This window comes from Jaculus jaculus, chromosome 5 (assembly GCF_020740685.1).
Source record: "Jaculus jaculus isolate mJacJac1 chromosome 5, mJacJac1.mat.Y.cur, whole genome shotgun sequence".
Taxonomy (NCBI): Eukaryota; Metazoa; Chordata; class Mammalia; order Rodentia; family Dipodidae; genus Jaculus; species Jaculus jaculus.
Window position 1 is genome coordinate 7899387 of NC_059106.1, and position 23760 is coordinate 7923146.

General features: G+C 47.2%; 1 protein-coding gene and 3 non-coding genes across 7 annotated transcripts; all 4 read right to left on the reverse strand.

The window, feature by feature from the left end:
• Positions 1 to 175: 175 nt before the first annotated feature.
• On the reverse strand, positions 176 to 13756 carry LOC123460902 (zinc finger protein 665-like). Of its 4 annotated transcripts, none has more exons than XM_045151112.1 (5): positions 13719 to 13756; positions 12598 to 12656; positions 10660 to 10786; positions 6141 to 6233; positions 176 to 2958 (listed from the first exon to the last, which is right to left on the reverse strand). In XM_045151112.1, exons 2-5 carry the CDS (start codon positions 12610 to 12612, stop codon positions 509 to 511), a joined length of 2685 nt encoding a protein of 894 aa, XP_045007047.1. In that variant the 5' UTR covers positions 12613 to 12656; positions 13719 to 13756; the 3' UTR covers positions 176 to 508. The 4 variants fall into 4 exon arrangements, with proteins under 4 accessions (XP_045007047.1, XP_045007046.1, XP_045007044.1 ...); XM_045151111.1 differs by lacking the exon at positions 13719 to 13756 and adding an exon at positions 13278 to 13514; XM_045151109.1 differs by lacking the exon at positions 13719 to 13756 and adding an exon at positions 13159 to 13514.
• Positions 13757 to 19240: 5484 nt separating this feature from the next.
• LOC123460956 lies at positions 19241 to 19359 on the reverse strand. Its single transcript, XR_006637301.1, has one exon. It is a non-coding gene; the product is annotated as a 5S ribosomal RNA (ribosomal RNA).
• A 1894-nt stretch (positions 19360 to 21253) lies between these two features.
• Positions 21254 to 21372, reverse strand: LOC123461028. The gene has a single exon (XR_006637355.1). It is a non-coding gene; the product is annotated as a 5S ribosomal RNA (ribosomal RNA).
• A 1882-nt stretch (positions 21373 to 23254) lies between these two features.
• On the reverse strand, positions 23255 to 23373 carry LOC123461139. The gene has a single exon (XR_006637457.1). It is a non-coding gene; the product is annotated as a 5S ribosomal RNA (ribosomal RNA).
• Between the last annotated feature and the right edge of the window lie 387 nt (positions 23374 to 23760).

Here is a 23760-nt window from a genome sequence, read left to right on the forward strand (position 1 = left end):
GCATCTAGCTTATGTGGGTACTAGGGAATCAAACCTGGGTCCTTATCCTTCCCAGGAAAATGCCTTAACTGCTAAGCAATCTCTCCAGCCCCAATAAAAACAATCTTAAATCACATGGCCTTTCTAATATGGCTTCCCAAACTCCTTCGACGTTATCGGCACATGATGCCAACTATACATGACAACCCAGCATTTACTGAAAGACGGGGGAGGACTGGAAATTATCATCACTTATATTTCACTCATGAGCTCAGTTACAGACTCACAAACAGTAAGACTGCAAAATACAAGCTGTGCACCCTCTCTGATGGATGTGGGGGCATGTCTTCCAGGAAGTGGTTTCTCCCAGGCATCTCCTTTAACATGCAGTAAGGACAACTTGCAGGTTGAAAATATCCCACATTCACAGTTCCTCAACTGTGTCGCCTGCATGAGGACTGCAGAGTCCTGACATCTGGGAAATGCTTTACACTCCAAGGGTCATTCAGCTGTTATATTTCAGCTATTCTTACATTTGAGCAATTTTCCTACATGGTTCATGTTTATAACGTTTCTCACGTTTGTGAGTTCCCTGATGTGCAACGAGGTGTGACTTTCTTTTGAACATTTTCCAACACTCATTACATTCATAGGGTCTTTCACCTGTGTGAATCCTCTGATGAGTGTAGAGGTTTGACACACGGCAGAAGGCTTTTCCACACACACTACACTGATGGGGTTTCTCACCAGTGTGAGTCCTCTGATGTATCTGGACAGACGATAACTGCCGGAAAGTCTTCCCACATTCTTCACATTCATACGGTTTGTCACCTGTGTGAATTCTTTCATGTGCTCGGAGAGATGACCACTGGCTGAACGATTTCCTACATTCTTTACATTCATAGGGCTTCTCACCGGTGTGAGTTCTCTGATGTTCACTAAGGTAGGAAGTCCTGTTAAAGGTTTTTCCACATACATCACACTTATATGGTTTCTCACCTGAGTGACCTTTTTGATGCCTATAGAGATTTGACTTGTAGCAGAAGGCTTTCCCACATACAGGACAGTCAAAGGGCTTCTCACCTGTGTGAGTCATCTGATGAGTATAGAGTGTTGACACACGGCAGAAGGCTTTTCCACACACACTACACTGATGGGGTTTCTCACCAGTGTGAGTCCTCTGATGTGTCTGGAGAGACGATAACTGCCGGAAAGTCTTCCCACATTCTTCACATTCATACGGTTTGTCACCTGTGTGAATTCTTTCATGGGCTTGGAGAGATGACCACTGGCTGAACGATTTCCTACATTCTTTACATTCATAGGGCTTCTCACTGGTGTGAGTTCTTTGATGTTCACTAAGGTAAGAAGTCCTGTTAAACATTTTTCCACATATATCACACTTATAGGGTTTTGCACCTGTGTGAGATTTTTGATGTCTATAGAGGTTTGGTTTGTAGCAGAAGACTTTCCCACATACAGGACAGTCAAAAGGTTTCCCACCTATGTGAGTTCTCTGATGTGTCTGGAGAGACGATAACTGCCGGAAAGTCTTTCCACATTCTTTACATTCATATGGTTTGTCACCTGTGTGAATTCTTTCATGGGCTCGGAGAGATGAACACTGGCTGAATGATTTCCTACATTCTTTACATTCATAGGGCTTCTCACCAGTGTGAGTTCTCCAATGTTCACTAAGGTAGGAAGTCCTGTTGAAGGTTTTTCCACATACATCACACTTATAGGGTTTCTCACCTGTGTAAGCTTTCTGATATCTATAGTGATTTGACTTGTAGCAGACGGCTTTCCTACAAATGGGATGGTCAGAGGGTTTCTTAAGTGTGTGTGTTACCTGATGTACATTTACATGAGAAGCCTTGGTAAATGTTTTCCCACATACATTATAGTCATCAGGTCTATCGCCTGAGTGAGCTCGGTGGTGCTCAGTAAAATCTGATGTCACACTGAAAGATCTATTCCATTCCTGAGATTTATAGGGCTTCTTACTGTGGTAGGCTCTGTGATGCACACAGAGGTCTGATGTACAGTTAAAGGTTTTTCCACATACATTACACTTGTAAGATTGCATACAGGTATCAGGTATCTGAGTGTGGTTGTTAATGTTGGCTGCTGATTCACTGCACTCATAGGATTTCTTGCCTATAGGAGGGATCTGATGCAGGATGTAATTTGATTTCAGAGAAAAGGTTTTCTCAGACACATTAGTCTCCTCTCCTAAGTATATTCTCTGATCAGCACTGACATTTGACTTTTGAGCAAAGGATTTCTTATCTTCATTACAGCCATAAGGCTTCCTGCCTGCATGAGTTCTCTGATGTTTTGTGAGGTCTGGTTTTGTAACAAGAGTGGGTTCATGATCATTACCTTTAAAATATTTCTGTCCTTTGTATATTCTTAAATGCTGAGTAAGCTTAGACATATAGAACATTTTCCCACATCCATTACATGCAAAAGCTTCCTCCCTTACCAGAGTCATCTCTTGGGCAGTAGTAGCTAAACCATCACAGGTTTTCCCATAGTCTCTAAATTCACTGGAGGCATGTCCCATAGGGAACCTCTTAGATATCCATACTGTCTTCTTGGTGAAAGCTTTACCATGCTGGCAATCCTTAACATGTTTTTGCCTACTTTCAACTCTGTGATTCAGACTAGGAGGTTCAGGTTGTCTGTGGGACACCCCAGTGACGTGAAGACCACCAAGGTTCTCTCCAGCTTGCATCTCACCAGGCTCACTAGGAAGCACATTGTTCCACATATTAAGCCCCTCAGACCTTGTTCCTGAAGAGGTCTCATCCTTTACAGTCAGTCTTAAAATGTGGCTTGAGCTCAAATGAGGTATTTTTCCTAATTTAACCCTTTCCTCAGTTGATGTGTCACTGTTGGATATTACAAGATGATACAGATATCTCTTTTGATTAGCAGGGCTGGATTCATTCAAGTTATTCAAATTCTTGATATCTAGAAGGAAATAAAAGTAGCCACCACTATGAAGATCACAAGGTCTTTATCAGAATTTCAATAAAAAAGTGACTTATGCTGGACATGGTAGCACATGCCTTTAATCCCAGCACTCTGGAGGCAGAGGTAGGAGGATTGCCGTGAGTTTGAGACCTCCCTGAGACTACAGAGTGAATTCCAGGTTAGCCTAGGCTAGAGTGAGACCCTAACTCAAAAAAAAAAAAAAGCTGGGCTGGAGAGATGGCTTAGCGGTTAAGGCACTTGCTTGTGAAGCCTAAGGACCCAGTTTCAATTCTCCAGGTCCCATGTAAGCCACATGCACAAGCTAGTGCATGCATCTGGAGTTTGTTTGCAGTGGCTAGAGGCCCTGTCATACCCATTCTCTCTCTCTCTCTGTCTCTCTCCCTCCCTCTCTCTCTGTCGCTAATAAAAATAAATAAATAAATAAAATTTTTAAAGTCAAAAGAAAGGGACTAATTACTTAAGTTTATACAATAATATCAAGCTAAACAGTATATGGGATTTATCATGAATGAAGGCAACAAATATACTGATATCATTTATAATGTAAAATCATATGTGTTGCTTAAAGCTGTTTTATTTTATTATTATTATTATTATTTTTCAAGGTAGGGTTTCACTCAAGCCCAGGCTGACCTGGAATTCACTATGTAGCCTCAGACTGGTCTCTAATACACAGTGATCCTCCTACCTCTGACTCCCAAGTGCTGGGATTAGAGGTGTGCACCACCTTGCTTGGCCTTTATTTATTTATTTATCTATTTATTTTGGTTTTTCGAGGCAGGGTTTCACTCTAGCCCAGGCTGACCTGGAATTCACTGTGTAGTCTCAATCTAATAAAAAACTCAAGGTAATTCTCCTACCTCTGCCACCCAAGTGCTAGGATTAAAGGCATGTGCCACCATACCCAGGTAAAGCTGTTTTTATTTTTTGCAAGCATAGAAATACAGTGGAAATGTGACCTAATAACTGGAATTAAGGTTTACTAGTAAATTTCACATGCCTTTTTTTCCCCTGTAGATGTTACTTTAAATAAAAGTGGGCATAATCTAATTCTACTTTGCTTCTCTTTCAAACATGAAGTGGAAGGATTTCCTAAATATATACTTGTAGCATGCAGCTACTATCTGCTACTCTGCCACCTAAGCAGGAATGTAAATCACAGAAAGGACTGTTATCCATGAAAGTTTAGTTTTTGCTGTACTTGGGAAAGGAAATAGACAACAGGATTTTTCTAATAAAAACTTCCTTTCTTTCTAAAAAAAAAAAAATCACACAGTGTTCCCCACCCTGCTGATAAATCTGAAGTAACAGTATACATGCAGACAGCGCAGTCCTGACTGGAATCGAGGGTTTGAGTCAGTAAAGCAGACTGCGCTTATGGGCTCAGAGTCTGAGGCTTCTGCTTTCCTCTACGACCAAGAGCTCTGCCATTTCCCCATTTGCTCTGGGCACACACTCCTTTACTTATAAAATCATGCATCTCCACACTTTGTGCTTTGGAGTTCCACTGTACTGAATTTTCATAGAAATAGTGTTGTATACAAATCTGTTCAATTTGTTATCTTAACAGTAATTTCCACAAGGAAGGCAGAAAGCGATCAGGAAAATGCACTCCCTTATACAACAAGTCCGTTATGCCCAGGATCTCATAAATGTTCTATCCAGCCCTGTATTAACTGAATATGCAAGTCTGTTCCTTGGTTTCATAAATTTTGAGATTTAGCATCTATCCTATAATCTTGGGCATCTTTTCCCATTTTCCCCCAAGTATTTCATTAATAATTTGCAGGGAGAAACAGAGGATGAGAATGGGCATGTCAGGGCCTCGTGCTACCATGCTCAGCAAGAACTGCATTGTCTACTATACTGGCTGAAAGGTACAGAGAGCAGAGCTGGATGTGGTGGCACACGCCTTTAATCCTAGTACTTGAGAGGCACAGGTAGGATGATCACTGTGAGTTTGAGGCCAGCCTGAGAATACATAGTGAATTCCAGGTCAGCTCAGGCTAGAGTAAAACCCTACCTCAAAAAAAAAAAAAAAAAAAAAAAGCTACAAATACCAATATACTAAAGTTTGAAGAGTTATCTCAAAAACTTTTATAAATTGAAATATCCTTGGGCTAGAGATGGTTTAGTGTTTAAGGTGCTTGCCTGCAAAGCCAAAGACCCAGGTTCTAATCCCTGGGACCCACATAAGCTAGATGCACAAGTTGGCACATGCATTTGGAGTTAATTTGCAGTGGCTCGAGGCCCTGGTGTGTCCATTCTCTCCCTCTATCTCTTTCTCTCTCCTTGCCTATTTTTCTCTCTCTCAAATAAATAAATAGAATATCCTTAAAATAGTCTTTTATTAAAATAATTTCCAATTTTTTTCTTTCCCTCAGATGGGTAAGAAGAGTTATTTTCTGTCAAATATTTCTGAATCTTAACATACTATAACACACTTTACAACAAGATACATTTGCTGTATCACTGTTGTTCATCCTCAAATAACAGACCAGCATCTATAAGGGATCATAGGTACTAACAGAATAAGCATGTGATAAATATTCAAAGTAAAACAGGCTATAGGGAGATGGCTCAGCAATTAAAGGTGCTTGCTTGCAAAGCCTGATGGCCTGGGTTTTAGTCCACCCACTGTCTATGTAAAGCCAGATGCAACAAGTAAACGACAAGAAACAATTGTTTGAGGAGTAATAGAAATCAAGACCCCAGGGGCTAAAGAGATTGCTTAGTGGTTAAGCACTTGCCTATGAAGCCTAAGGACCCTGGTTCAAGGCTGAATTCTGCAGGACCCATATAAGCCAGATGCACAAGGGGTGCACGCATCTGGAGTTTGTTTGCAGTGGCTGGAGGGCCTGGAGCGCCCATTCTCAATCTGTCTGCCTCTTTCTCTGTCTGTCTGTTGCTGTCAAATAAATAAATAAAAATAAACAAAATAAATAAATTAATTAATTAATTTAAAAAAAAAAGTAAAACAGGCTATAAAAATGGAGCAATGGGCTGGGCTTACATGGAAAACCCTCCTCAAGACTACATAGCATGTGTCTGATGAAAGAGGAAAGTTAGCCTCAGGATGGACATAGGAAACAATAGTGAAAAGAACTCAGTACAAAACCACCTGATGAACAACCTGGCCCAGCCTCATGTCCACTGACCTTGCAGGCTTTGGTTTGGAACTTCCTCTTCTGTCCATGGCCCAGCTCCTTGTTGCAACTTCAGGATCACCTCTGGTTTCATATAGCACTGATCTGTTCATAGGAAATATAGCACAACTTTTGTGAAATGGCCTAGTCAGGACCACTTAAGAACGACAATGTATCAGTTACAGACAATGGACAATGATGGGACTAAAATGAGCATTTTGTAAGACTTTAAAAATTTAATTTAATTTATTTATTTGAGAGAGATACAGAAATAGGCAGGTAGAGAGAGAGAGAGAATGGGCATGCCAGGGCCACAAGCCACTGCAAACAAACTCCGGATGCATATGCCTCCTCGTACATCTGGCATCTGGCTTACATGGGTCTTGGGGAGTCAAACCTGGGTCCTTTGGCTTTGCAGGCAAGCACCTTAACTGCTAAGCCATCTCTCCAGCCCCTTGTGAGTCTTTTTAAAGAGTTAAGGAGGGGCTGGAGAGATGGCCAATAGATAAAGGCCATTGCTTGTAAAAAGTTAAGGACATAGAATATAGATAACACAGTGAAATTAGAAATATATTTTAGAATACACAGAAAACATTGACTAATGACCTAGACCGTGTAAGAAAGAACTAATCAGAATTTATGGAGAACTCCTTTAATAATTTTCTTTTGTTTTGGTTTTTTCAAAGAAGGGTCTCACTTTAACCCAGGATGACCTGGAATTCACTATGTGGTCTCAGGGTGTCCTCAAGGCAATCCTCCTACCTCCACCTCCTGAGTGCTGGGATTAAAAGTGTGTGCAAGATTGCCTGGCTTTAATAACTAAAAAAGAAAAGAAAAGCTTCAGTAGAACTAGTTAGACAGGGATGGAGAGACAGCTCAGTGGTTAAGTCACTGGCCTGCAAAGTCTAAGGTCTTGGATTCAGTTCCCCAGTAATAGCATAAAGTCATATGCACAAGCTGGTGCATGTCTGGAATTCGTTTTCAGTAGCTAGAGATCTGATGTGCCCATTCTCTCTCCCTCTCTCTCTGCCTCTTTCTCTGTCTCTGAAATAAATAAATAAAAATACTTTTTTAAATCTTAAAAAAAAAGAAGTCAGATGTAGGACTGAATGATCAAAGGCAATCTGGGCTCCCTAGTAAAATACTGTCTCAAAACAAAAAAAAAAAAAAAAAAGGAAGAAAAGCATTAGGTCACTTATTTAACAACACTTATCACAGTAACAATAAACTTCTGCAACAGCAAAAACCTTCCAGGGCAAGAGAGAATGGGATAATATACTCAAATTATTAACATTTCCAAAAAAGAATACCATACATTACCACTGTCAGAAAGCAGTAAAGGCAGGCATTAGGGTCACCTGCTCAGAAACCTCCCAGCTCTGCAGCTTTCAGATTGACTTTGTCTACAGCCACATGACCCTAAGCATGACCAAGCTCACCTCGTTGACTTTCCTTCCTCAAATGAATCTTACCTAACTTACCTTCAAAACAAGAGAAATGAAAGAATAAAGGCTTTCAAAGATAAATAACCACTGAAAGCATTCATCACCTCCAGACTTCCCTGAGAAGAAATGGCCAAGAAAGGCCCACACTAGAAATCCCCTAATCCCCTGTGAGGGCAGTTAAGGTGCTTGCCAGCAAAGCCTAGCGACCTGGGATCTGAGTCGCCAGTACCCACATAAAGCCAGATGCAGAGAGTGGCACATGCATCTGGAGTTCATTTGCAGTGGCAGGAAGTCCTGGGGCACCCATTCTGTCCTTCTGTCTCTTTGCTCTCTCTCTCTCTGCTTGCAAATATATTTGTATGTTTGTATCTATATATTCCCATGTGAAAACACATGAAGGGTCAAAACTCAAGTCAAAACTCAAGTGTAAGGTGAACGCACAGGAGACAATTTGAAGAGATTTATTTCTATGTACACCTAAGAAGAAAGACTTATACATTAGAAGAAACAAAGGATTTTTAAAAATGCACAACAAAAACTAACAGTAGAGTGGGGGGGGGGTATAAATATTAACTTAATTATACTTAAATCAGGTAAACTTTAAATTCCAAACTGTAAAAAGAGGGCTAAGACATGTCTTAGCAGTTAAGATTCTTGCCTACAAAGCCTAATGACCTAAGTTTGATTCCCCAGCATCCACAAGCCAGATGCACAAAGTGGTGCCTGGGTCTGGAGTGCTTTTGCAATGGCTAGAGGCCAGGGCATACCCATTCTCTCTCCCAACATGTCTCTTTCTTTCTCAAATAAATAAAATATTTTTAAAAATTGTACAAAGAGCCGGGCGTGGTGGTGCACGCCTTTAATCCCAGCACTCGGGAGGCAGAGGTAGGAGGATCACCATGAGTTTCAAGGCCACCCTGAGACTCCATAGTGAATTCCAGATCAGCCTGGACTAGAGTGAAACCCTACCTCAAAAATCAAAAAAAAAAAGGGCTGGAGAGATGGCTTAGCGGTTAAGTGCTTGCCTGTGAAGCCTAAGGACCCCAGTTCAAAGCTCGGTTCCCCAGGTCCCACGTTAGCCAGATGCACAAGAGGCCGCACGCATCTGGAGTTCGTTTGCAGAGGCTGGAAGCCCTGGCGCGCCCATTCTCTCTCTCTCCCTCTATCTGTCTTTCTCTCTGTGTCTGTCGCTCTCAAATAAATAAATAAAAAAAAAATTAAAAAAAATTGTAAAAAGAGTTAATAAATGGTGATTACAATAGTAAATGATCAATTCAACAAATACAAATAAAATAGCATATATATTATACATGGTTGGATATGTTTTACATAATGAAATTTTAAACATACACACAAGCATATAATATATGTAGTTATATAAAATAAATAATATGAGAGTTTTATTTTTTAATATACTTTATTTTTATTTATTTATTTACTTGGCAGAGAAAGAAGGGGAGGGAGAGAGAGAAAGAATGTGGGTGTGCCAGGTGTGATGGCACATGCCTTTAATCCCAGCACTTGGGAGGCAGAGGTAGGAGGATTGCCATGAGTTCAAGGCCACCCTGAAACTACATAGTGAATTCCAGATCAGCCTGGGCTAGAGCAAAACCCTACCTCGAAAAACCAAAAAAAAAAAAAAAAAAAAAAAAAGAATATGGGTGTGAGCACCAAGGGCCTCCAGCCACTGCAAACAAGCTCCAGACACGTGTGCCCTCTTATGCATCTGGCTAATATGGGTCCTAGGGAATCTGACCTGGGTCCTTTGGCTTTCCAGGCAAATGCCTTAACCACTAAGGCATCCCTCCACCCACCCCCCTTTTTTGGACAACTTCCACGATTGTAAACAATATCCCATGGTAATTCCCTCCCTCCCCCCACTTTCCACTTTTAAACTCCACTCTCCATCATCAATCAGTCTATGAAAGCATTCTTTAAGAAGTATAATTTACCCAGAAGCAGTGGCACACGCCTTTAATCCTAGCACTCAGGAGGCAGAGGTAGGAGGAACACCATGAGTTCAAGGCTACTCTGAGAATACACAGTCAATTCCAGGTCAGCCTGGGCTAGGGTGAGACCTTGCCTTAAAAACAAAAAAAGTATAATCTTTCTGGACATGGTGATACACACATTTTTTTTTTTCCTTTCATCTTTTGAGGTAGGATCTCACTCTAGCTCAAGCTGAACCTGGAGTCTCAGGGTGGCCTTGAGCTCACAGTGATCCTCCTACCTCTGCCTCCCGAGTGCTGGGATTAAAGGTGTGCGCCACCACACCTGGCTTCAGCTCAGGCATTTTAAATTAAACTTCCTGCTTGAACCTCTAGCAAGCAGATTCTGTTAGAGTCCTGTATCACTGAGGGTGGATCCGATTCCAGCCCAAAGGTGCCAGAAAGCAGCATGAGCTTGCTGGTGGTGCTGGCTATGGGTGGTATCTCTCTCTGATTGGATCTATGAAAGACAGACAGCTGCTTCTGCCACTGATGGAACTTCCCCTGGATTTGTCAGCCTGAAATAAATCCTTCCCTCCTATAAACTGTGCCTGGTTAGATGTCCTTTCTAGCAACATGAAGCTGACTACAACAGCTAATCTAGCTCTATTGGTGAGCAAGATATGGCCGTCGCATTCCTGACCTCACAGCAGTTGTTACCTGCACCAGGCCTCCTGCACAATACTGGACCCATCAGCCTTCTATTAAGGCTGCTAGAGGACAAAACAAAACAAATCAAAACACTGAAGTAGAACAGGGACTCAACAGAAAGAAGGGGCTCATTTAAAGGGGAATGGGGGATAAGAGAAGGTGACAGGAGGGATTCGGATAAAATGTACTGTACACTTGTATAAAAAAATGTTTTTAAATTAGGCAGAGAGACTATTGGAGAGAAGCCATTTATTGGGCCTAAGGTAGAATACGGGCAGACAGCACAGGAAGACATTTTTCAAAAGCTCCCCAAGGGAGCTAAATACCCTTCTATCGCCAGAGAAGAACTTTTGTTCTCATATGAGTAGACCACATATGCCTTCTATTTGTACCAATCACAGCACTGTTCCTCTTTCATCAGTCAAATTAGTACAGACATTTACTCACATAAGGATAGCAGGCTTCTGTAGGTCTCCAGCATCACATCCTTGTAGAGTGTCCTCTGAGCATCACTGAGGGTCTGCCACTCCTCCCAGGTAAAGTCCACAGATAGATCCTCAAATGATACCAAGCCCTGCAATGAAACATTTCTCCTCAACACAAGCCTTCAGCCTTAGGTGAGAAGACAAAATGTCAGAGCTGAATCACCTATTTGAGCATGTCTTACATGTGATTACAAGAGATTCAGCCTTATCACTGGAAGAAAATATAAATACAGTATTATGCATTTAATTTGGTAGTGATGAGTGACAAACACACGCAAGTGACTGGTAATCCAGTAATTTCCGATTCATGTACACGCTCAAATTCCAATAACTAAATTTTCATGTTTAATTTTATTTTTATTTATTTGAAAGAGAGATGAAAGAGGGCTGAAGAGATAGATGGCTTAGTGGTTAAGGTGCTTGTCTATGAAGACTAAAGACCCATGTTATACTCATCAGATCCCACGTAAGCCAGATACACAAGGTGATGTATGTGCAAGGTTGCACATGTGCCCAAGTTCGCACATGCATCTGGAGTTGGATTATAGTGGCTGGAGGCCCTGGCACACCTTTTCTTTCTTTCTCACTCTCTCTCATAAAAAGGCCAGACTGTTGGACATGCCTCAAAAAGAGAGAGAGAGAGAGAGAGAGAGAGGGAGAGAATGGGTGCACCAGGGCCTCCAGCTGCTGCAAACAAACTCCAGATGCAGGTACCACCTTGTGCATCTGGCTTACATGGGTCCTGAGGAATCAAACTAGGGTCCTTTGGATTTGTAGGCAAGTGTCTTAACCACTAAGAATCTCTGCAGCCTTTTATTTTATCTTTAAATTAATGTATTTCCATGGGCATTCTATTTTTAATGGGCATTCTTATCTGCTCTGCCTAAATCCAAAATCATTGCTACTACCCACAAACAATCACTGTATTTCTAAAATGTAGAGTATAAACAGTACCAATAAAAAGTGGTTGAAGGTGGGCATGGTGGCACACTCCTTTTAATCTTAGCACTGGGGGGGGGGCATAGATAGGTGGATAACTGTGAGTTCAAGGCCACCCTGAAGAAAACACCACCACCACCAAAATTATCAGAAAAGCTGGTATGGTGGCACTCACCTTTACTATAAGTCTAAGGCCAGCCTTGGACTACAGAGTGAGTTTTTCAGGTAGCCTGGAGTAAAGTGAGGCCCTACCTTGTAACCCCCCCCCAAATAATAATAATAACAAATAAATAAATAAATAAATAAAAATAAAAGAGGGCTTGAATTCTTAGCTGGATGAATAAGAAAAGGAAAGGGACAGAAATAGGAAAAGAAGTCAAAGTATCTTTATTTTCAGATGTTAAGATTCTAGACATAGGAGAACCCAGACTACAAAGAAACTCCTCCCGCTACTGCAAACGAATTTCAGAATTTTGTGCATCTGGCTTAACATGGGTACTGAGGAACTGAACCTGGGCTATGGGCTTTGCAAGCAAGTGCTTTTAACTGCTGAGTCATCTTCCCAGCCCTGTATCACTCAATTTGGATCATGTCCAGAAAAACTTTCTGACCTGATCTGTGTTTCAGTACCAGAGAACCATTGTCACTGTTGAACACGCTTACTATGCAGGTGCCATGATTCATGAAATCTGTTTAGATATCACAGGCTGGTAATTGAAAATATTCTCTTCCTAGAGTCCATCCAAACCCTACAAGACATGGACCTGGCAGTGCCATGACTAAGTTTAATGCAATTTGGATGAATGTAGCATGTTATAAACCGACTACATCCATACCAATGTTACCATGTCCATGTACAATTTCTCTGCTATTACGCTTATCTTTTCATATTCATTTTAAAGAATTCTCACAAAGCTCCTAAAATACAATGTTGGATAAAGGAAGTAACTAAACCACTTACCAAAGGTGTGTTCATTTTCTTAGTGCGTTAAGCCACGTAGAGGACTATCCCATCATGAACTGTAGGAGAATGTAAACAGAGGGAGTCATCAGAGATTTTGTGTACCTTGCTTGTGAATTCTGTTGTGCGAGATCTATAAACACCTACTGAGGGAAAACGCTAGCTGACAACAAAAAAGCCTTATGTGAACATGGTGTGTTACACCTCAGAACTGGCATAACACACCTTGTTAAAGGATCCCTAAGAGTTCCCTTAGGTGGCAGTCACTAAGCATACTCATTTTTCAATTAATGAAAGTATTTACTAGCCACGAATCAGTAGTTAATAAGAGGCAATGCAGTGTTTTCAGGGTGTGTAACAAACACGCTGGCATGAAAATACCTGAGCAGTACCAAGTATTTTCTTTTTCTTTCTCTCTCTCGCACGCATTCTTTTTATTTATTTATTTATTTGTTTGTTGGGGGGGGGGTTCTTCGAAGTAGGGTCTCGGTATAGCCCAGGCTGACATGGAATTCATTATGTCATCCTAGGGTGGCTTCGAACTCACATCAATCCTCCTACCTCTGCTTCCTGAGCGCTGAGATTAAAGGCGTGGGCCACCGCGCCCGGCTCATCTAGTATTTTCTTATGGAGGAATGCGGGCAGGGGGGTGGATTTCAGGACCGAGTTGACAGGCTTACGAGGACGTCGGCTGGCGGAGAGTCCGAGACCCAGTTAAAGTCCTCGGGAGGGCCGGGCGTGGTGGCCTTGAATCCCAGCACTCGGGAGGCAGAGGTAGAGCATCGCCGTGAGTTCGAGGCCACGCTGAGACGACAGAGTGACTTCCAGGTCAGTGAGCCTGGGCCCGAGCGGGACCCTGCCTCACACAGCGAAAACATACACCAGAAATGGAAATGAAAACCTCGGGGGACCCGAGAGTCCCTCAGGGGCACGGGGACAGACGCGCTCGGCGCGCTCGCTGGGCAGGGGCGGGGGGCGTCGCCCGCGCGGCCGGGTCGGGAGCTCCAGCCGGGGCCGGCGTCTGCGGCCGCCACGGGCTCGCTGCGCGTCCCTGCCCGCCGCGGCACTCGCCAAGCCCGCCTCCCGGGCTCCCGGCGCCGCCCCGCGGACCTCCGACCAACCTCGCCGCGGAAGGCGGCCCGCGGCCCGGAACCAGAGCCGGCTCCCGGGCGACGCGGGCGGAAGGGGGCGAGGCCCGCCGCGGGGCGCGCCCGGGATTGGCCCGCGTCCCCCAGGGCCCGCCTCCGACGCCCGCGAGCGCCGCCGTCCGGGAAGTCTAGCCCGGGCGCCAGCACGCCGCGACCGCTGCAGAGCAGGGCCGGGTGCTGGGAGGACGGCTCTGCTGCTAAGCGCGCCGGTTTGCAAAGCCGGATGGAGAGCCGACGTAAAGGCAGTCGTAAAGCGGGCCCCTGCTGGGTGTGGGTGACCTGCTTGCCTCACTTTAGCTGCGATCTGGAGTGTTGAACAAAGGTCCTCAGGCTTCACAGGCAAGTGCATTAACTGCTGAGCCATCCCTCCAGCCCTTATTATTAAAATAGGAGTGGAAGGAAAATGCTTAATCTCAAAAGAGTATTTGGCCAGGCATGGTGGTGCATACCTTTAATCCCAGCACTTGGGAAGCAGAGGTAGGAGGATTACCATGAGTTCGAGGCCACCCTGAGTCGTCATAGTGAATTTCAGGTCAGACTGGTCTAGAGTGAGACCCTACCTTGAAAAAATTGAAAAATGGGGGAAAAAAGAGTATTTGTAGAGCACTTGATACAAATATTACATTTTGTGATTAGTTGTTAAAAGTAACAATGGAGGGGCTGGAGAGAAGGTTCCGTGGTTAAGGCACTTGCTTGCAAATCTTGATGACCCAGTTCGATTCCCCAGTAGCCACATAAAGCCTGATGCAGAAAGTGACATATGTGTTTGGAGTTTGTTAACAGTGGCAAGAGACCCTGGTACACCCAATCTCTCTCTCTCATTCTCTCTTCTCTCTCACCCCTTCCATATATATATATATATATATATATATATATATATATATATATATATATATATATATATGCGGCGAACCCCCTGACCAGCAGGAGAAGAACGACCAGCAAACGAAGATCCTTCTTGATCACACTTTATTGGAGAGCCTCTTGGTTAACAGGAAAGCTGATGGCGAGGGGCTGGGGCGCGGGAGTGTAGCTGCTTTTATAGGGTGTAGCACTACAAGGCACCTACGGATTGGCTGCCACCTGTTCACCCACCACCCAGGGCCACGGGATAGGCCCAGGGTGCATTACATCACGCACATGCGCAGCATCAAGCACGACTGCCGCTAAGACATGACCAAGTAAGGAGTTGATTGTCCTGCCCCTTGGCAGGAAGTAAGCGCCATCTTGTAATGGCGACTGTCTCAGCTCCTCACATATATATATATATATATATATATATATATTTTTTTTTTTTTTTTTTAAAGTGGTGCTTGTATCTGGTGTTCATTTGCACTAAAGGGACTTTGACCGCCCTACCTCCACAATAAAAATTTAAAAAGTTAAATAAAGTAACAATGTTACAAGAATGTCTATGTGAGCACTACTTTCTGATATTATTCTAACCAGTACAATATTATAAAGAATGAACAACAGTAAACATGTACTGGGATTATACTCAAATAACAGTATCGTATAGGTACAAAATCCAGTTAAATTAATGAATGAAAATTGAATTCAGTGGCAATAAATACAAATTGTTAAAGTTTTTAAAAATAGTGTTTATATTTATTTATTTATAGACAGAGAATGGGCATGCCAAGGCCTCTAGCCATTGCAAACATACCCCTGACATATGTGTCACCTTGTGTATTTGGCTTATGTGGATTCTAGGAAGTTGATCCCAGGTCCCTAGGCTTTTCAGGCAAGCACCTTAACTGCTAAGTCATCTCTCTAGCCCACAAAGTACAAATTCAATATAAAAATTATTAGGGGGCTGGAGAGATGACTCAGCAGATAAGCGCTTGCCTGTGAAGCGTAAGGACCCTGGTTCGGGGCTCAATTCCCCAGGACCCATGTTACCCAGATGCACAAGGGAGCACACACATCTGGAGTTCATTTGCAGTGGCTGGAGGCTGTGGCACACCCATTCTCTCCCTCCCTCCCTCTCTCTCCTTTTCTCTCTCTCTCTGCCTCCTTCTCTCACTGTCTGTCATGCTCAAATAAAACATAAACAAAAAAGTAAAAGAGAAATATTAGACACCTCACTCCTAAACCATTCATAAATTATATCATAAACATGACTTTTACTACATTTGAAAGGCAGGATACCCAAAGATAAGTTCTGCGACTATTTTTTTTTTTAAATTTTTATTAACATTTTCCTCTGCGACTATTTTTAAAGATACTAAAAATCATAGGAAAATATGACAGTTTTGTGGTTGAAATAAACAGTAGGATAAAGCAGGCTCATGGGTGGGAAGACAGCACAAGAAATATGTTAATACTTTCTGATTTGTTCTACTCTTTTTTTTTTTTTTTGATGTAGGGTCTTTCTCTAGCCCAGCCTGACCTGGAATTCACTATGTAATCTCAGGGTTGCCTTGAACTCACACCGATTCTCCTACCTCTCCCTTCCAAGTGCTGGGATTAAAAGTGTGCGCCACCATGCATGACTTTTCTATTCTTTATCCATTCGTAACCAAATTTATAGTATGCCTTGTGTGAAGACTACAACATCTCACTTAGTGGGATTACTTAATATACCCAACAGGAAGTACACTTGCTCATATCTATTTCCATAACATTTAGCAAGTAATATAGCTTCTGGTAGTTTTTCAGTAAAAGCTTGCTCACTGAGTGAAAACTCAAGAACAAACATTCAGAGGCAGTTTAGTAGGTAGGTGTATATTGTTACAGATAAACTCAAGGTGTAAGGAGAAGAAATGATAGTTTTTCCCCATAGCATAAAGAAGTTGGGAGGTAATAATTAAGAATAACTCCATATATAAAATCCTCTTAGTTGGTTTCAAAGAAAATTGAGGTCAAATTACCTCAGCTCATCTAATGACTTCACCACAAAGGAAAACCAGTGAAGTTCAACTGATGACAATATTGTTTCTCACTAGTTATGGAACAGTGCATGACGTGTCCTGATCATCAGTATTCTAATGTTCACTGAAATGCCTGCTTCCAAAAATCAGAGGCATTTCTAGCCTATGAAGATCCCTTGGGGAAGGAAGGCTCTGCTGGGTATAGCCTTGAGTCTCACCGTCCTCACAGTTGTCATTTTGGGTCTGTTTGTGACACATCAAGATGCTCCAAGAGTCAAGGCCAATAACAGGGCTCTTAGCTACATCGTGCTCATTTCGCTCCTTTCAGTTTTCTCTGCTCCTTACCCTTCATAGGCCATCCCAGGACGGCCACCTGCATGCTCCAGCAGACCACATTTGGCATTGTATTTACTGCAACACTTTCCACAGTGGTGGTCAAAACTATCACTGTGGTCTTGGCCTTTAAGGACACTGTTCCTGGAAGAAGATTGAGGCAGTTGCGGGTTTCAAGGGCACCTAACTCTGTCATTCCCATCTGCTCCCCAGCTCATACTGTGCATAATCTGGGTGGAAACTTCCCCACCTTTTATACATAGAGATATACATTCCAAACATGGCCACATAATTAACGTGTGCAACAAAGGTTCTCACACAGTCTTCTACTATGTCCTGGAGTACCTAGGCTTCATGGCTCTGGTGAGCTTCACTGTGGCTTTCGTAGCCAGGAACCTGCCCAACAGGTTCAATGAAGCCAAAATCCTGATCTTCAGCATGCTGGCATTATGCAGTGCTGGCTCACCTTCCTCCTTATCTACCACGGCAACAAGGGGAAGGCCACAGTGGCAGTGGAGGTTGTCTCCATCTTGGCCTCCAGTGCAGGTCTGCTAGGCTGCAGCTTTGCCCCAAAGTGCTACATTATTTTCTCTAGGCCACATAAGAAATCTCTGCAGATATTCAGAGATAAACCAAATGCCAGAAGGAAAACACATTGTTACCTTTAAACAGATCTGTAACTTAAACTACATAGTGTCTATCAGAAAATCAATATTGTTTCCAAAACAATATTAGGATATTATTTGGGATTTGTTCCAGTGGACATGGGAATGAACTTCATTTCATTTGTCTTATTGTGGCCATTGTTTTATGCCTGCTGAGTGCAATAACTCCTAATATTTTTACCGAGTTATGATTATACTATTAACTTATATCTTATTTTTCCCTTACTATTCTCAATAAACACACACACACATATACACATATATATAGAAAGAGAGAGAAAGAGAAGGTACATGTCATAGCCTCTTTCATTTATTTATTTATTTATTTATTTATTTATTTAATATTGCTTTTTCAATTAGGGTCTCATTGTAGACCAGGCTGACCTGGAATTCATTATGGAGTCTGAGGTTGGCCTCGAACTCACAGAAATTCTCTTACCTCTGCCTTCTGACTGCTGGGATTAAAGCCATGAGCACCACCCTTGGCTCACGCGGCCTCTTTCAAATGCTACTCTGTGTATTTGGATTTACATGGGTACTAGAAAACAAAACCGTGGTGCTTGGCCTTTGCAATTGAGCTGTCTCTACAAAACATTTTTTTTTTTTTTTTGGTTTTTCGAGGTAGGGTCTGACTCTGGTCCAAGCTGACCTGGAATTAACTCTGTAGTCACAGGGTGGCCTTGAACTCGTGGCGATCCTTCTACCTCTGCCTCCCGAGAGCTGCGATTAAAGGCGTGTGCCACCACGCCCGGCTACAAAATATTTTTTATTCCTATAAATTACACAAAGACGATAGTATAAACTACTTCTGAATGGTCGTGTATTTTTTATAACGTTGAACTGTTTCAATGTTCTTGAGGATTTGTTTCAGAATTACTTTGTCGGTGATCATTAAGGATACATAACTTTGTAAAATTACACATGCTGTAATATGTACATATAGCAGTTCAAGATGTCAGTGGATGAAATTTAATGACTAATTTGGGAAAGGAATGGTAAGTGCACGATGGTGAGATTTCCATGGATAGTTGGATGAAGAATTCGATTTGACCACGCATAATCATTTAGTAATTTAAAGCATAAGGCATTAAAAAAAATATATGTATCAATAAATAGTTTATATATGATACATGTACAATACTTACTATTAGGAACTAATCCTTGAGTTTCTTAGAATCTGTTGACAATGAGAAAAAAAAAAACCAGTGTGTTGTGAGAAAAGAGTGTTAGCAACCTGCAATGTACGAGGTTGAGTGCATTTCCAGAGAGCTGTTGGCCCCCTTCTCAGAGTTTAGCCCGCTGAAGCACTGAAGAGGTAGAGGAGGAGGAGGAGGCCAGAGAACCGAGTGAGCAGAGCCGGGAGCCGGACAGCAAAGGGCGGACACCTTCAGCGGCTGGCTCGGAGGACCGCGGAGCAAGGGACACGGCCCACGGACGCACGCAGCCACCCACCCGTCCACCGAGCGAGCACCGCCCCGGCCGGCGGACCTACCCACCGAGCGAGGGGCGGCCTGGAGGCCTTGGCCCCCTTGCATCTTGGTCCTTGTCCCTTGGGCGAGGAGGGAGGGTGGGTGCTGGGTGCGCGTGCATGCAGTAGGCAAAAAGCCTGCGGAAGTAGGCAAAAAGCCTACAGCACCCGGTATTCCCAGGCGGTCTCCCATCCAAGTACTAACCAGGCCCGACCCTGCTTAGCTTCCGAGATCAGACGAGATCGGGCGCGTTCAGGGTGGTATGGCCGTAGACGCTCACACCCGCACTCTGGCGCCTCAAGAGCCTGCACGGCCCCTGACGCCAGGCGGGGCGCATGCAGCGCGCCTCGGCCGGCCCCTGCCTCGCCTGCCGCCCGCCAGCCCGCTCCCAGGAGTCACGGGAGACGCCCAGACGCCCCGACATCACCCTCACACCGACCCCAGGGATCCCCGATGGCCACAGGCCCCGCCACCGGCCACCCGCCCAGAGCCCTGGCCTCCAGTCTCTCCCCAGCCTCAAGCCCCGCCCACAAAACCCGTGTCTTGACTGTGATTGGCCCCTGACGTAGTAGCTTTCTGGTCTCTTTCTCCCTTTCTCTCTCTCTCTCTGCCTCTCGGTCGGTCGGCCTGCCGCTCACTCGCCCTGCCCTTCTGTCTGTCTGTCTCACTCTCGCTCTCTCTCCTGCTCGGTGCCGGGACCCAACACCCGGCCCGAAGCAGCAGATGGCAGGAAAGGGAAAGGCTTGATCCTGGGTGACTAACGGTCTCCGGGGGGGGGTTCATCGCTGATGGGGCAGGCAGGCAGGCAGGCAGGCAGGGAAAGGCAAAGGGTGGCAGAGCGGAGGCTGGGCGTCCCTTCTTGCCAGGGCAGCGGCCAGAAAACAGCCAGACAGAGAGAGAGGGAATGAGCTCAGCTCTGGCAAGGGGGCGGCCGGCCTGTGAGATTCCCAAAGCCCGCCAGGGCGCCAGCCACACATCTCCTGCAGCAAGGCTCCGCCTCCCCAGTTGCCGCCAGCTGGGGACCAGGCCTTCAGGACACACCAGTCAGTCCACGGGGCACATGTCATTCAAAGTCCCACGCGGGGCGTCTAGCGTGGAAGGACATGCCCCAGGCAGCGCTCGGTTCCTGGCCTGGCGCCATACCGGGCTGCCTGGGCTGCTCTTGGAAGTGGCCAGGGCCTTGCTTTGGGGCCCGTGGATCCCAGGATGCCAGCTGCTGTGGCAAGCATCTCCACAAATGTCTCCCAGCTGTTGTTCAGGGTACTGCCTGGCTTATTCCCAGGCTCCCCGGCCCTCTCTTACCGACACAGTCTGTCTGTCTGTCTGTCTGCCTGTCCGTCCGTCCGTCCGTGTCCCCGCCCCCCCCTCCCTCTCCCTCTCCCTCTCCCTCTCGTTCTCCCCCCCCCCCTTTCGCCCTCTCTCTCTCTGTGGCTCTCCCTCTCACTTCCCTCCGTCCTACCCTCCCTGTCTCTCCCCTCGTTCTCTCTCAGTGAAGTCTGGTAGCGCCACGGGTTTGTCACCCGGCCTAGGTCTCCGGGTCCTAGAGGGGCGGACCGGACTGGGTCTGCTCCCGCGGTGTGCCTGTTTTCTCCCCAGTGCCATTGGAGGGGCACCTGTCCTGTGAACGGGAGGCCTGGGGCTCCTCCGAGTCTGGCCAAGGCCTCGAGTGTGTTGGGCAAGGCCCCGACGTGCACTGTGGTCGGGGGATAAGAGGGTTATGGACCTGCAATGTGCGAGGTTGAGTGCATTTCCAGAGAGCTGTTGGCCCCCTTCTGAGAGTTTGTGCCGGCTGAAGCACTGAAGAGGTAGACGAAGAGGAGGAGGAGGAGGAGGAGGAGGAGGAGGAGGAGGAGGAGGAGGAGGAGGAGGAGGAGGAGGCCAGGGAGCCGTGTGAGCCGAGCCCGGAGCCGGACAGCAAAGGGCGGACACCTTCAGCGGCTGGCTCGGAGGACCGCGGAGCAAGGGACACGGCCCACGGACGCACGCAGCCACCCACCCGTCCACCGAGCGAGCACCGCCCCGGCCGGCGGACCTACCCACCGAGCGAGGGGCGGCCTGGAGGCCTTGGCCCCCTTGCATCTTGGTCCTTGTCCCTTGGGCGAGGAGGGAGGGTGGGTGCTGGGTGCGCGTGCATGCAGTAGGCAAAAAGCCTGCGGAAGTAGGCAAAAAGCCTACAGCACCCGGTATTCCCAGGCGGTCTCCCATCCAAGTACTAACCAGGCCCGACCCTGCTTAGCTTCCGAGATCAGACGAGATCGGGCGCGTTCAGGGTGGTATGGCCGTAGACGCTCACACCCGCACTCTGGCGCCTCAAGAGCCTGCACGGCCCCTGACGCCAGGCGGGGCGCATGCAGCGCGCCTCGGCCGGCCCCTGCCTCGCCTGCCGCCCGCCAGCCCGCTCCCAGGAGTCACGGGAGACGCCCAGACGCCCCGACATCACCCTCACACCGACCCCAGGGATCCCCGATGGCCACAGGCCCCGCCACCGGCCACCCGCCCAGAGCCCTGGCCTCCAGTCTCTCCCCAGCCTCAAGCCCCGCCCACAAAACCCGTGTCTTGACTGTGATTGGCCCCTGACGTAGTAGCTTTCTGGTCTCTTTCTCCCTTTCTCTCTCTCTCTCTGCCTCTCGGTCGGTCGGCCTGCCGCTCACTCGCCCTGCCCTTCTGTCTGTCTGTCTCACTCTCGCTCTCTCTCCTGCTCGGTGCCGGGACCCAACACCCGGCCCGAAGCAGCAGATGGCAGGAAAGGGAAAGGCTTGATCCTGGGTGACTAACGGTCTCCGGGGGGAGGTTCATCGCTGATGGGGCAGGCAGGCAGGCAGGCAGGCAGGGAAAGGCAAAGGGTGGCAGAGCGGAGGCTGGGCGTCCCTTCTTGCCAGGGCAGCGGCCAGAAAACAGCCAGACAGAGAGAGAGGGAATGAGCTCAGCTCTGGCAAGGGGGCGGCCGGCCTGTGAGATTCCCAAAGCCCGCCAGGGCGCCAGCCACACATCTCCTGCAGCAAGGCTCCGCCTCCCCAGTTGCCGCCAGCTGGGGACCAGGCCTTCAGGACACACCAGTCAGTCCACGGGGCACATGTCATTCAAAGTCCCACGCGGGGCGTCTAGCGTGGAAGGACATGCCCCAGGCAGCGCTCGGTTCCTGGCCTGGCGCCATACCGGGCTGCCTGGGCTGCTCTTGGAAGTGGCCAGGGCCTTGCTTTGGGGCCCGTGGATCCCAGGATGCCAGCTGCTGTGGCAAGCATCTCCACAAATGTCTCCCAGCTGTTGTTCAGGGTACTGCCTGGCTTATTCCCAGGCTCCCCGGCCCTCTCTTACCGACACAGTCTGTCTGTCTGTCTGTCTGCCTGTCCGTCCGTCCGTCCGTGTCCCCGCCCCACCCTCCCTCTCCCTCTCCCTCTCCCTCTCGTTCTCCCCCCCCCCCTTTCGCCCTCTCTCTCTCTGTGGCTCTCCCTCTCACTTCCCTCCGTCCTACCCTCCCTGTCTCTCCCCTCGTTCTCTCTCAGTGAAGTCTGGTAGCGCCACGGGTTTGTCACCCGGCCTAGGTCTCCGGGTCCTAGAGGGGCGGACCGGACTGGGTCTGCTCCCGCGGTGTGCCTGTTTTCTCCCCAGTGCCATTGGAGGGGCACCTGTCCTGTGAACGGGAGGCCTGGGGCTCCTCCGAGTCTGGCCAAGGCCTCGAGTGTGTTGGGCAAGGCCCCGACGTGCACTGTGGTCGGGGGATAAGAGGGTTATGGACCTGCAATGTGCGAGGTTGAGTGCATTTCCAGAGAGCTGTTGGCCCCCTTCTGAGAGTTTGTGCCGGCTGAAGCACTGAAGAGGTAGACGAAGAGGAGGAGGAGGAGGAGGAGGAGGAGGAGGAGGAGGAGGAGGAGGAGGAGGCCAGGGAGCCGTGTGAGCCGAGCCCGGAGCCGGACAGCAAAGGGCGGACACCTTCAGCGGCTGGCTCGGAGGACCGCGGAGCAAGGGACACGGCCCACGGACGCACGCAGCCACCCACCCGTCCACCGAGCGAGCACCGCCCCGGCCGGCGGACCTACCCACCGAGCGAGGGGCGGCCTGGAGGCCTTGGCCCCCTTGCATCTTGGTCCTTGTCCCTTGGGCGAGGAGGGAGGGTGGGTGCTGGGTGCGCGTGCATGCAGTAGGCAAAAAGCCTGCGGAAGTAGGCAAAAAGCCTACAGCACCCGGTATTCCCAGGCGGTCTCCCATCCAAGTACTAACCAGGCCCGACCCTGCTTAGCTTCCGAGATCAGACGAGATCGGGCGCGTTCAGGGTGGTATGGCCGTAGACGCTCACACCCGCACTCTGGCGCCTCAAGAGCCTGCACGGCCCCTGACGCCAGGCGGGGCGCATGCAGCGCGCCTCGGCCGGCCCCTGCCTCGCCTGCCGCCCGCCAGCCCGCTCCCAGGAGTCACGGGAGACGCCCAGACGCCCCGACATCACCCTCACACCGACCCCAGGGATCCCCGATGGCCACAGGCCCCGCCACCGGCCACCCGCCCAGAGCCCTGGCCTCCAGTCTCTCCCCAGCCTCAAGCCCCGCCCACAAAACCCGTGTCTTGACTGTGATTGGCCCCTGACGTAGTAGCTTTCTGGTCTCTTTCTCCCTTTCTCTCTCTCTCTCTGCCTCTCGGTCGGTCGGCCTGCCGCTCACTCGCCCTGCCCTTCTGTCTGTCT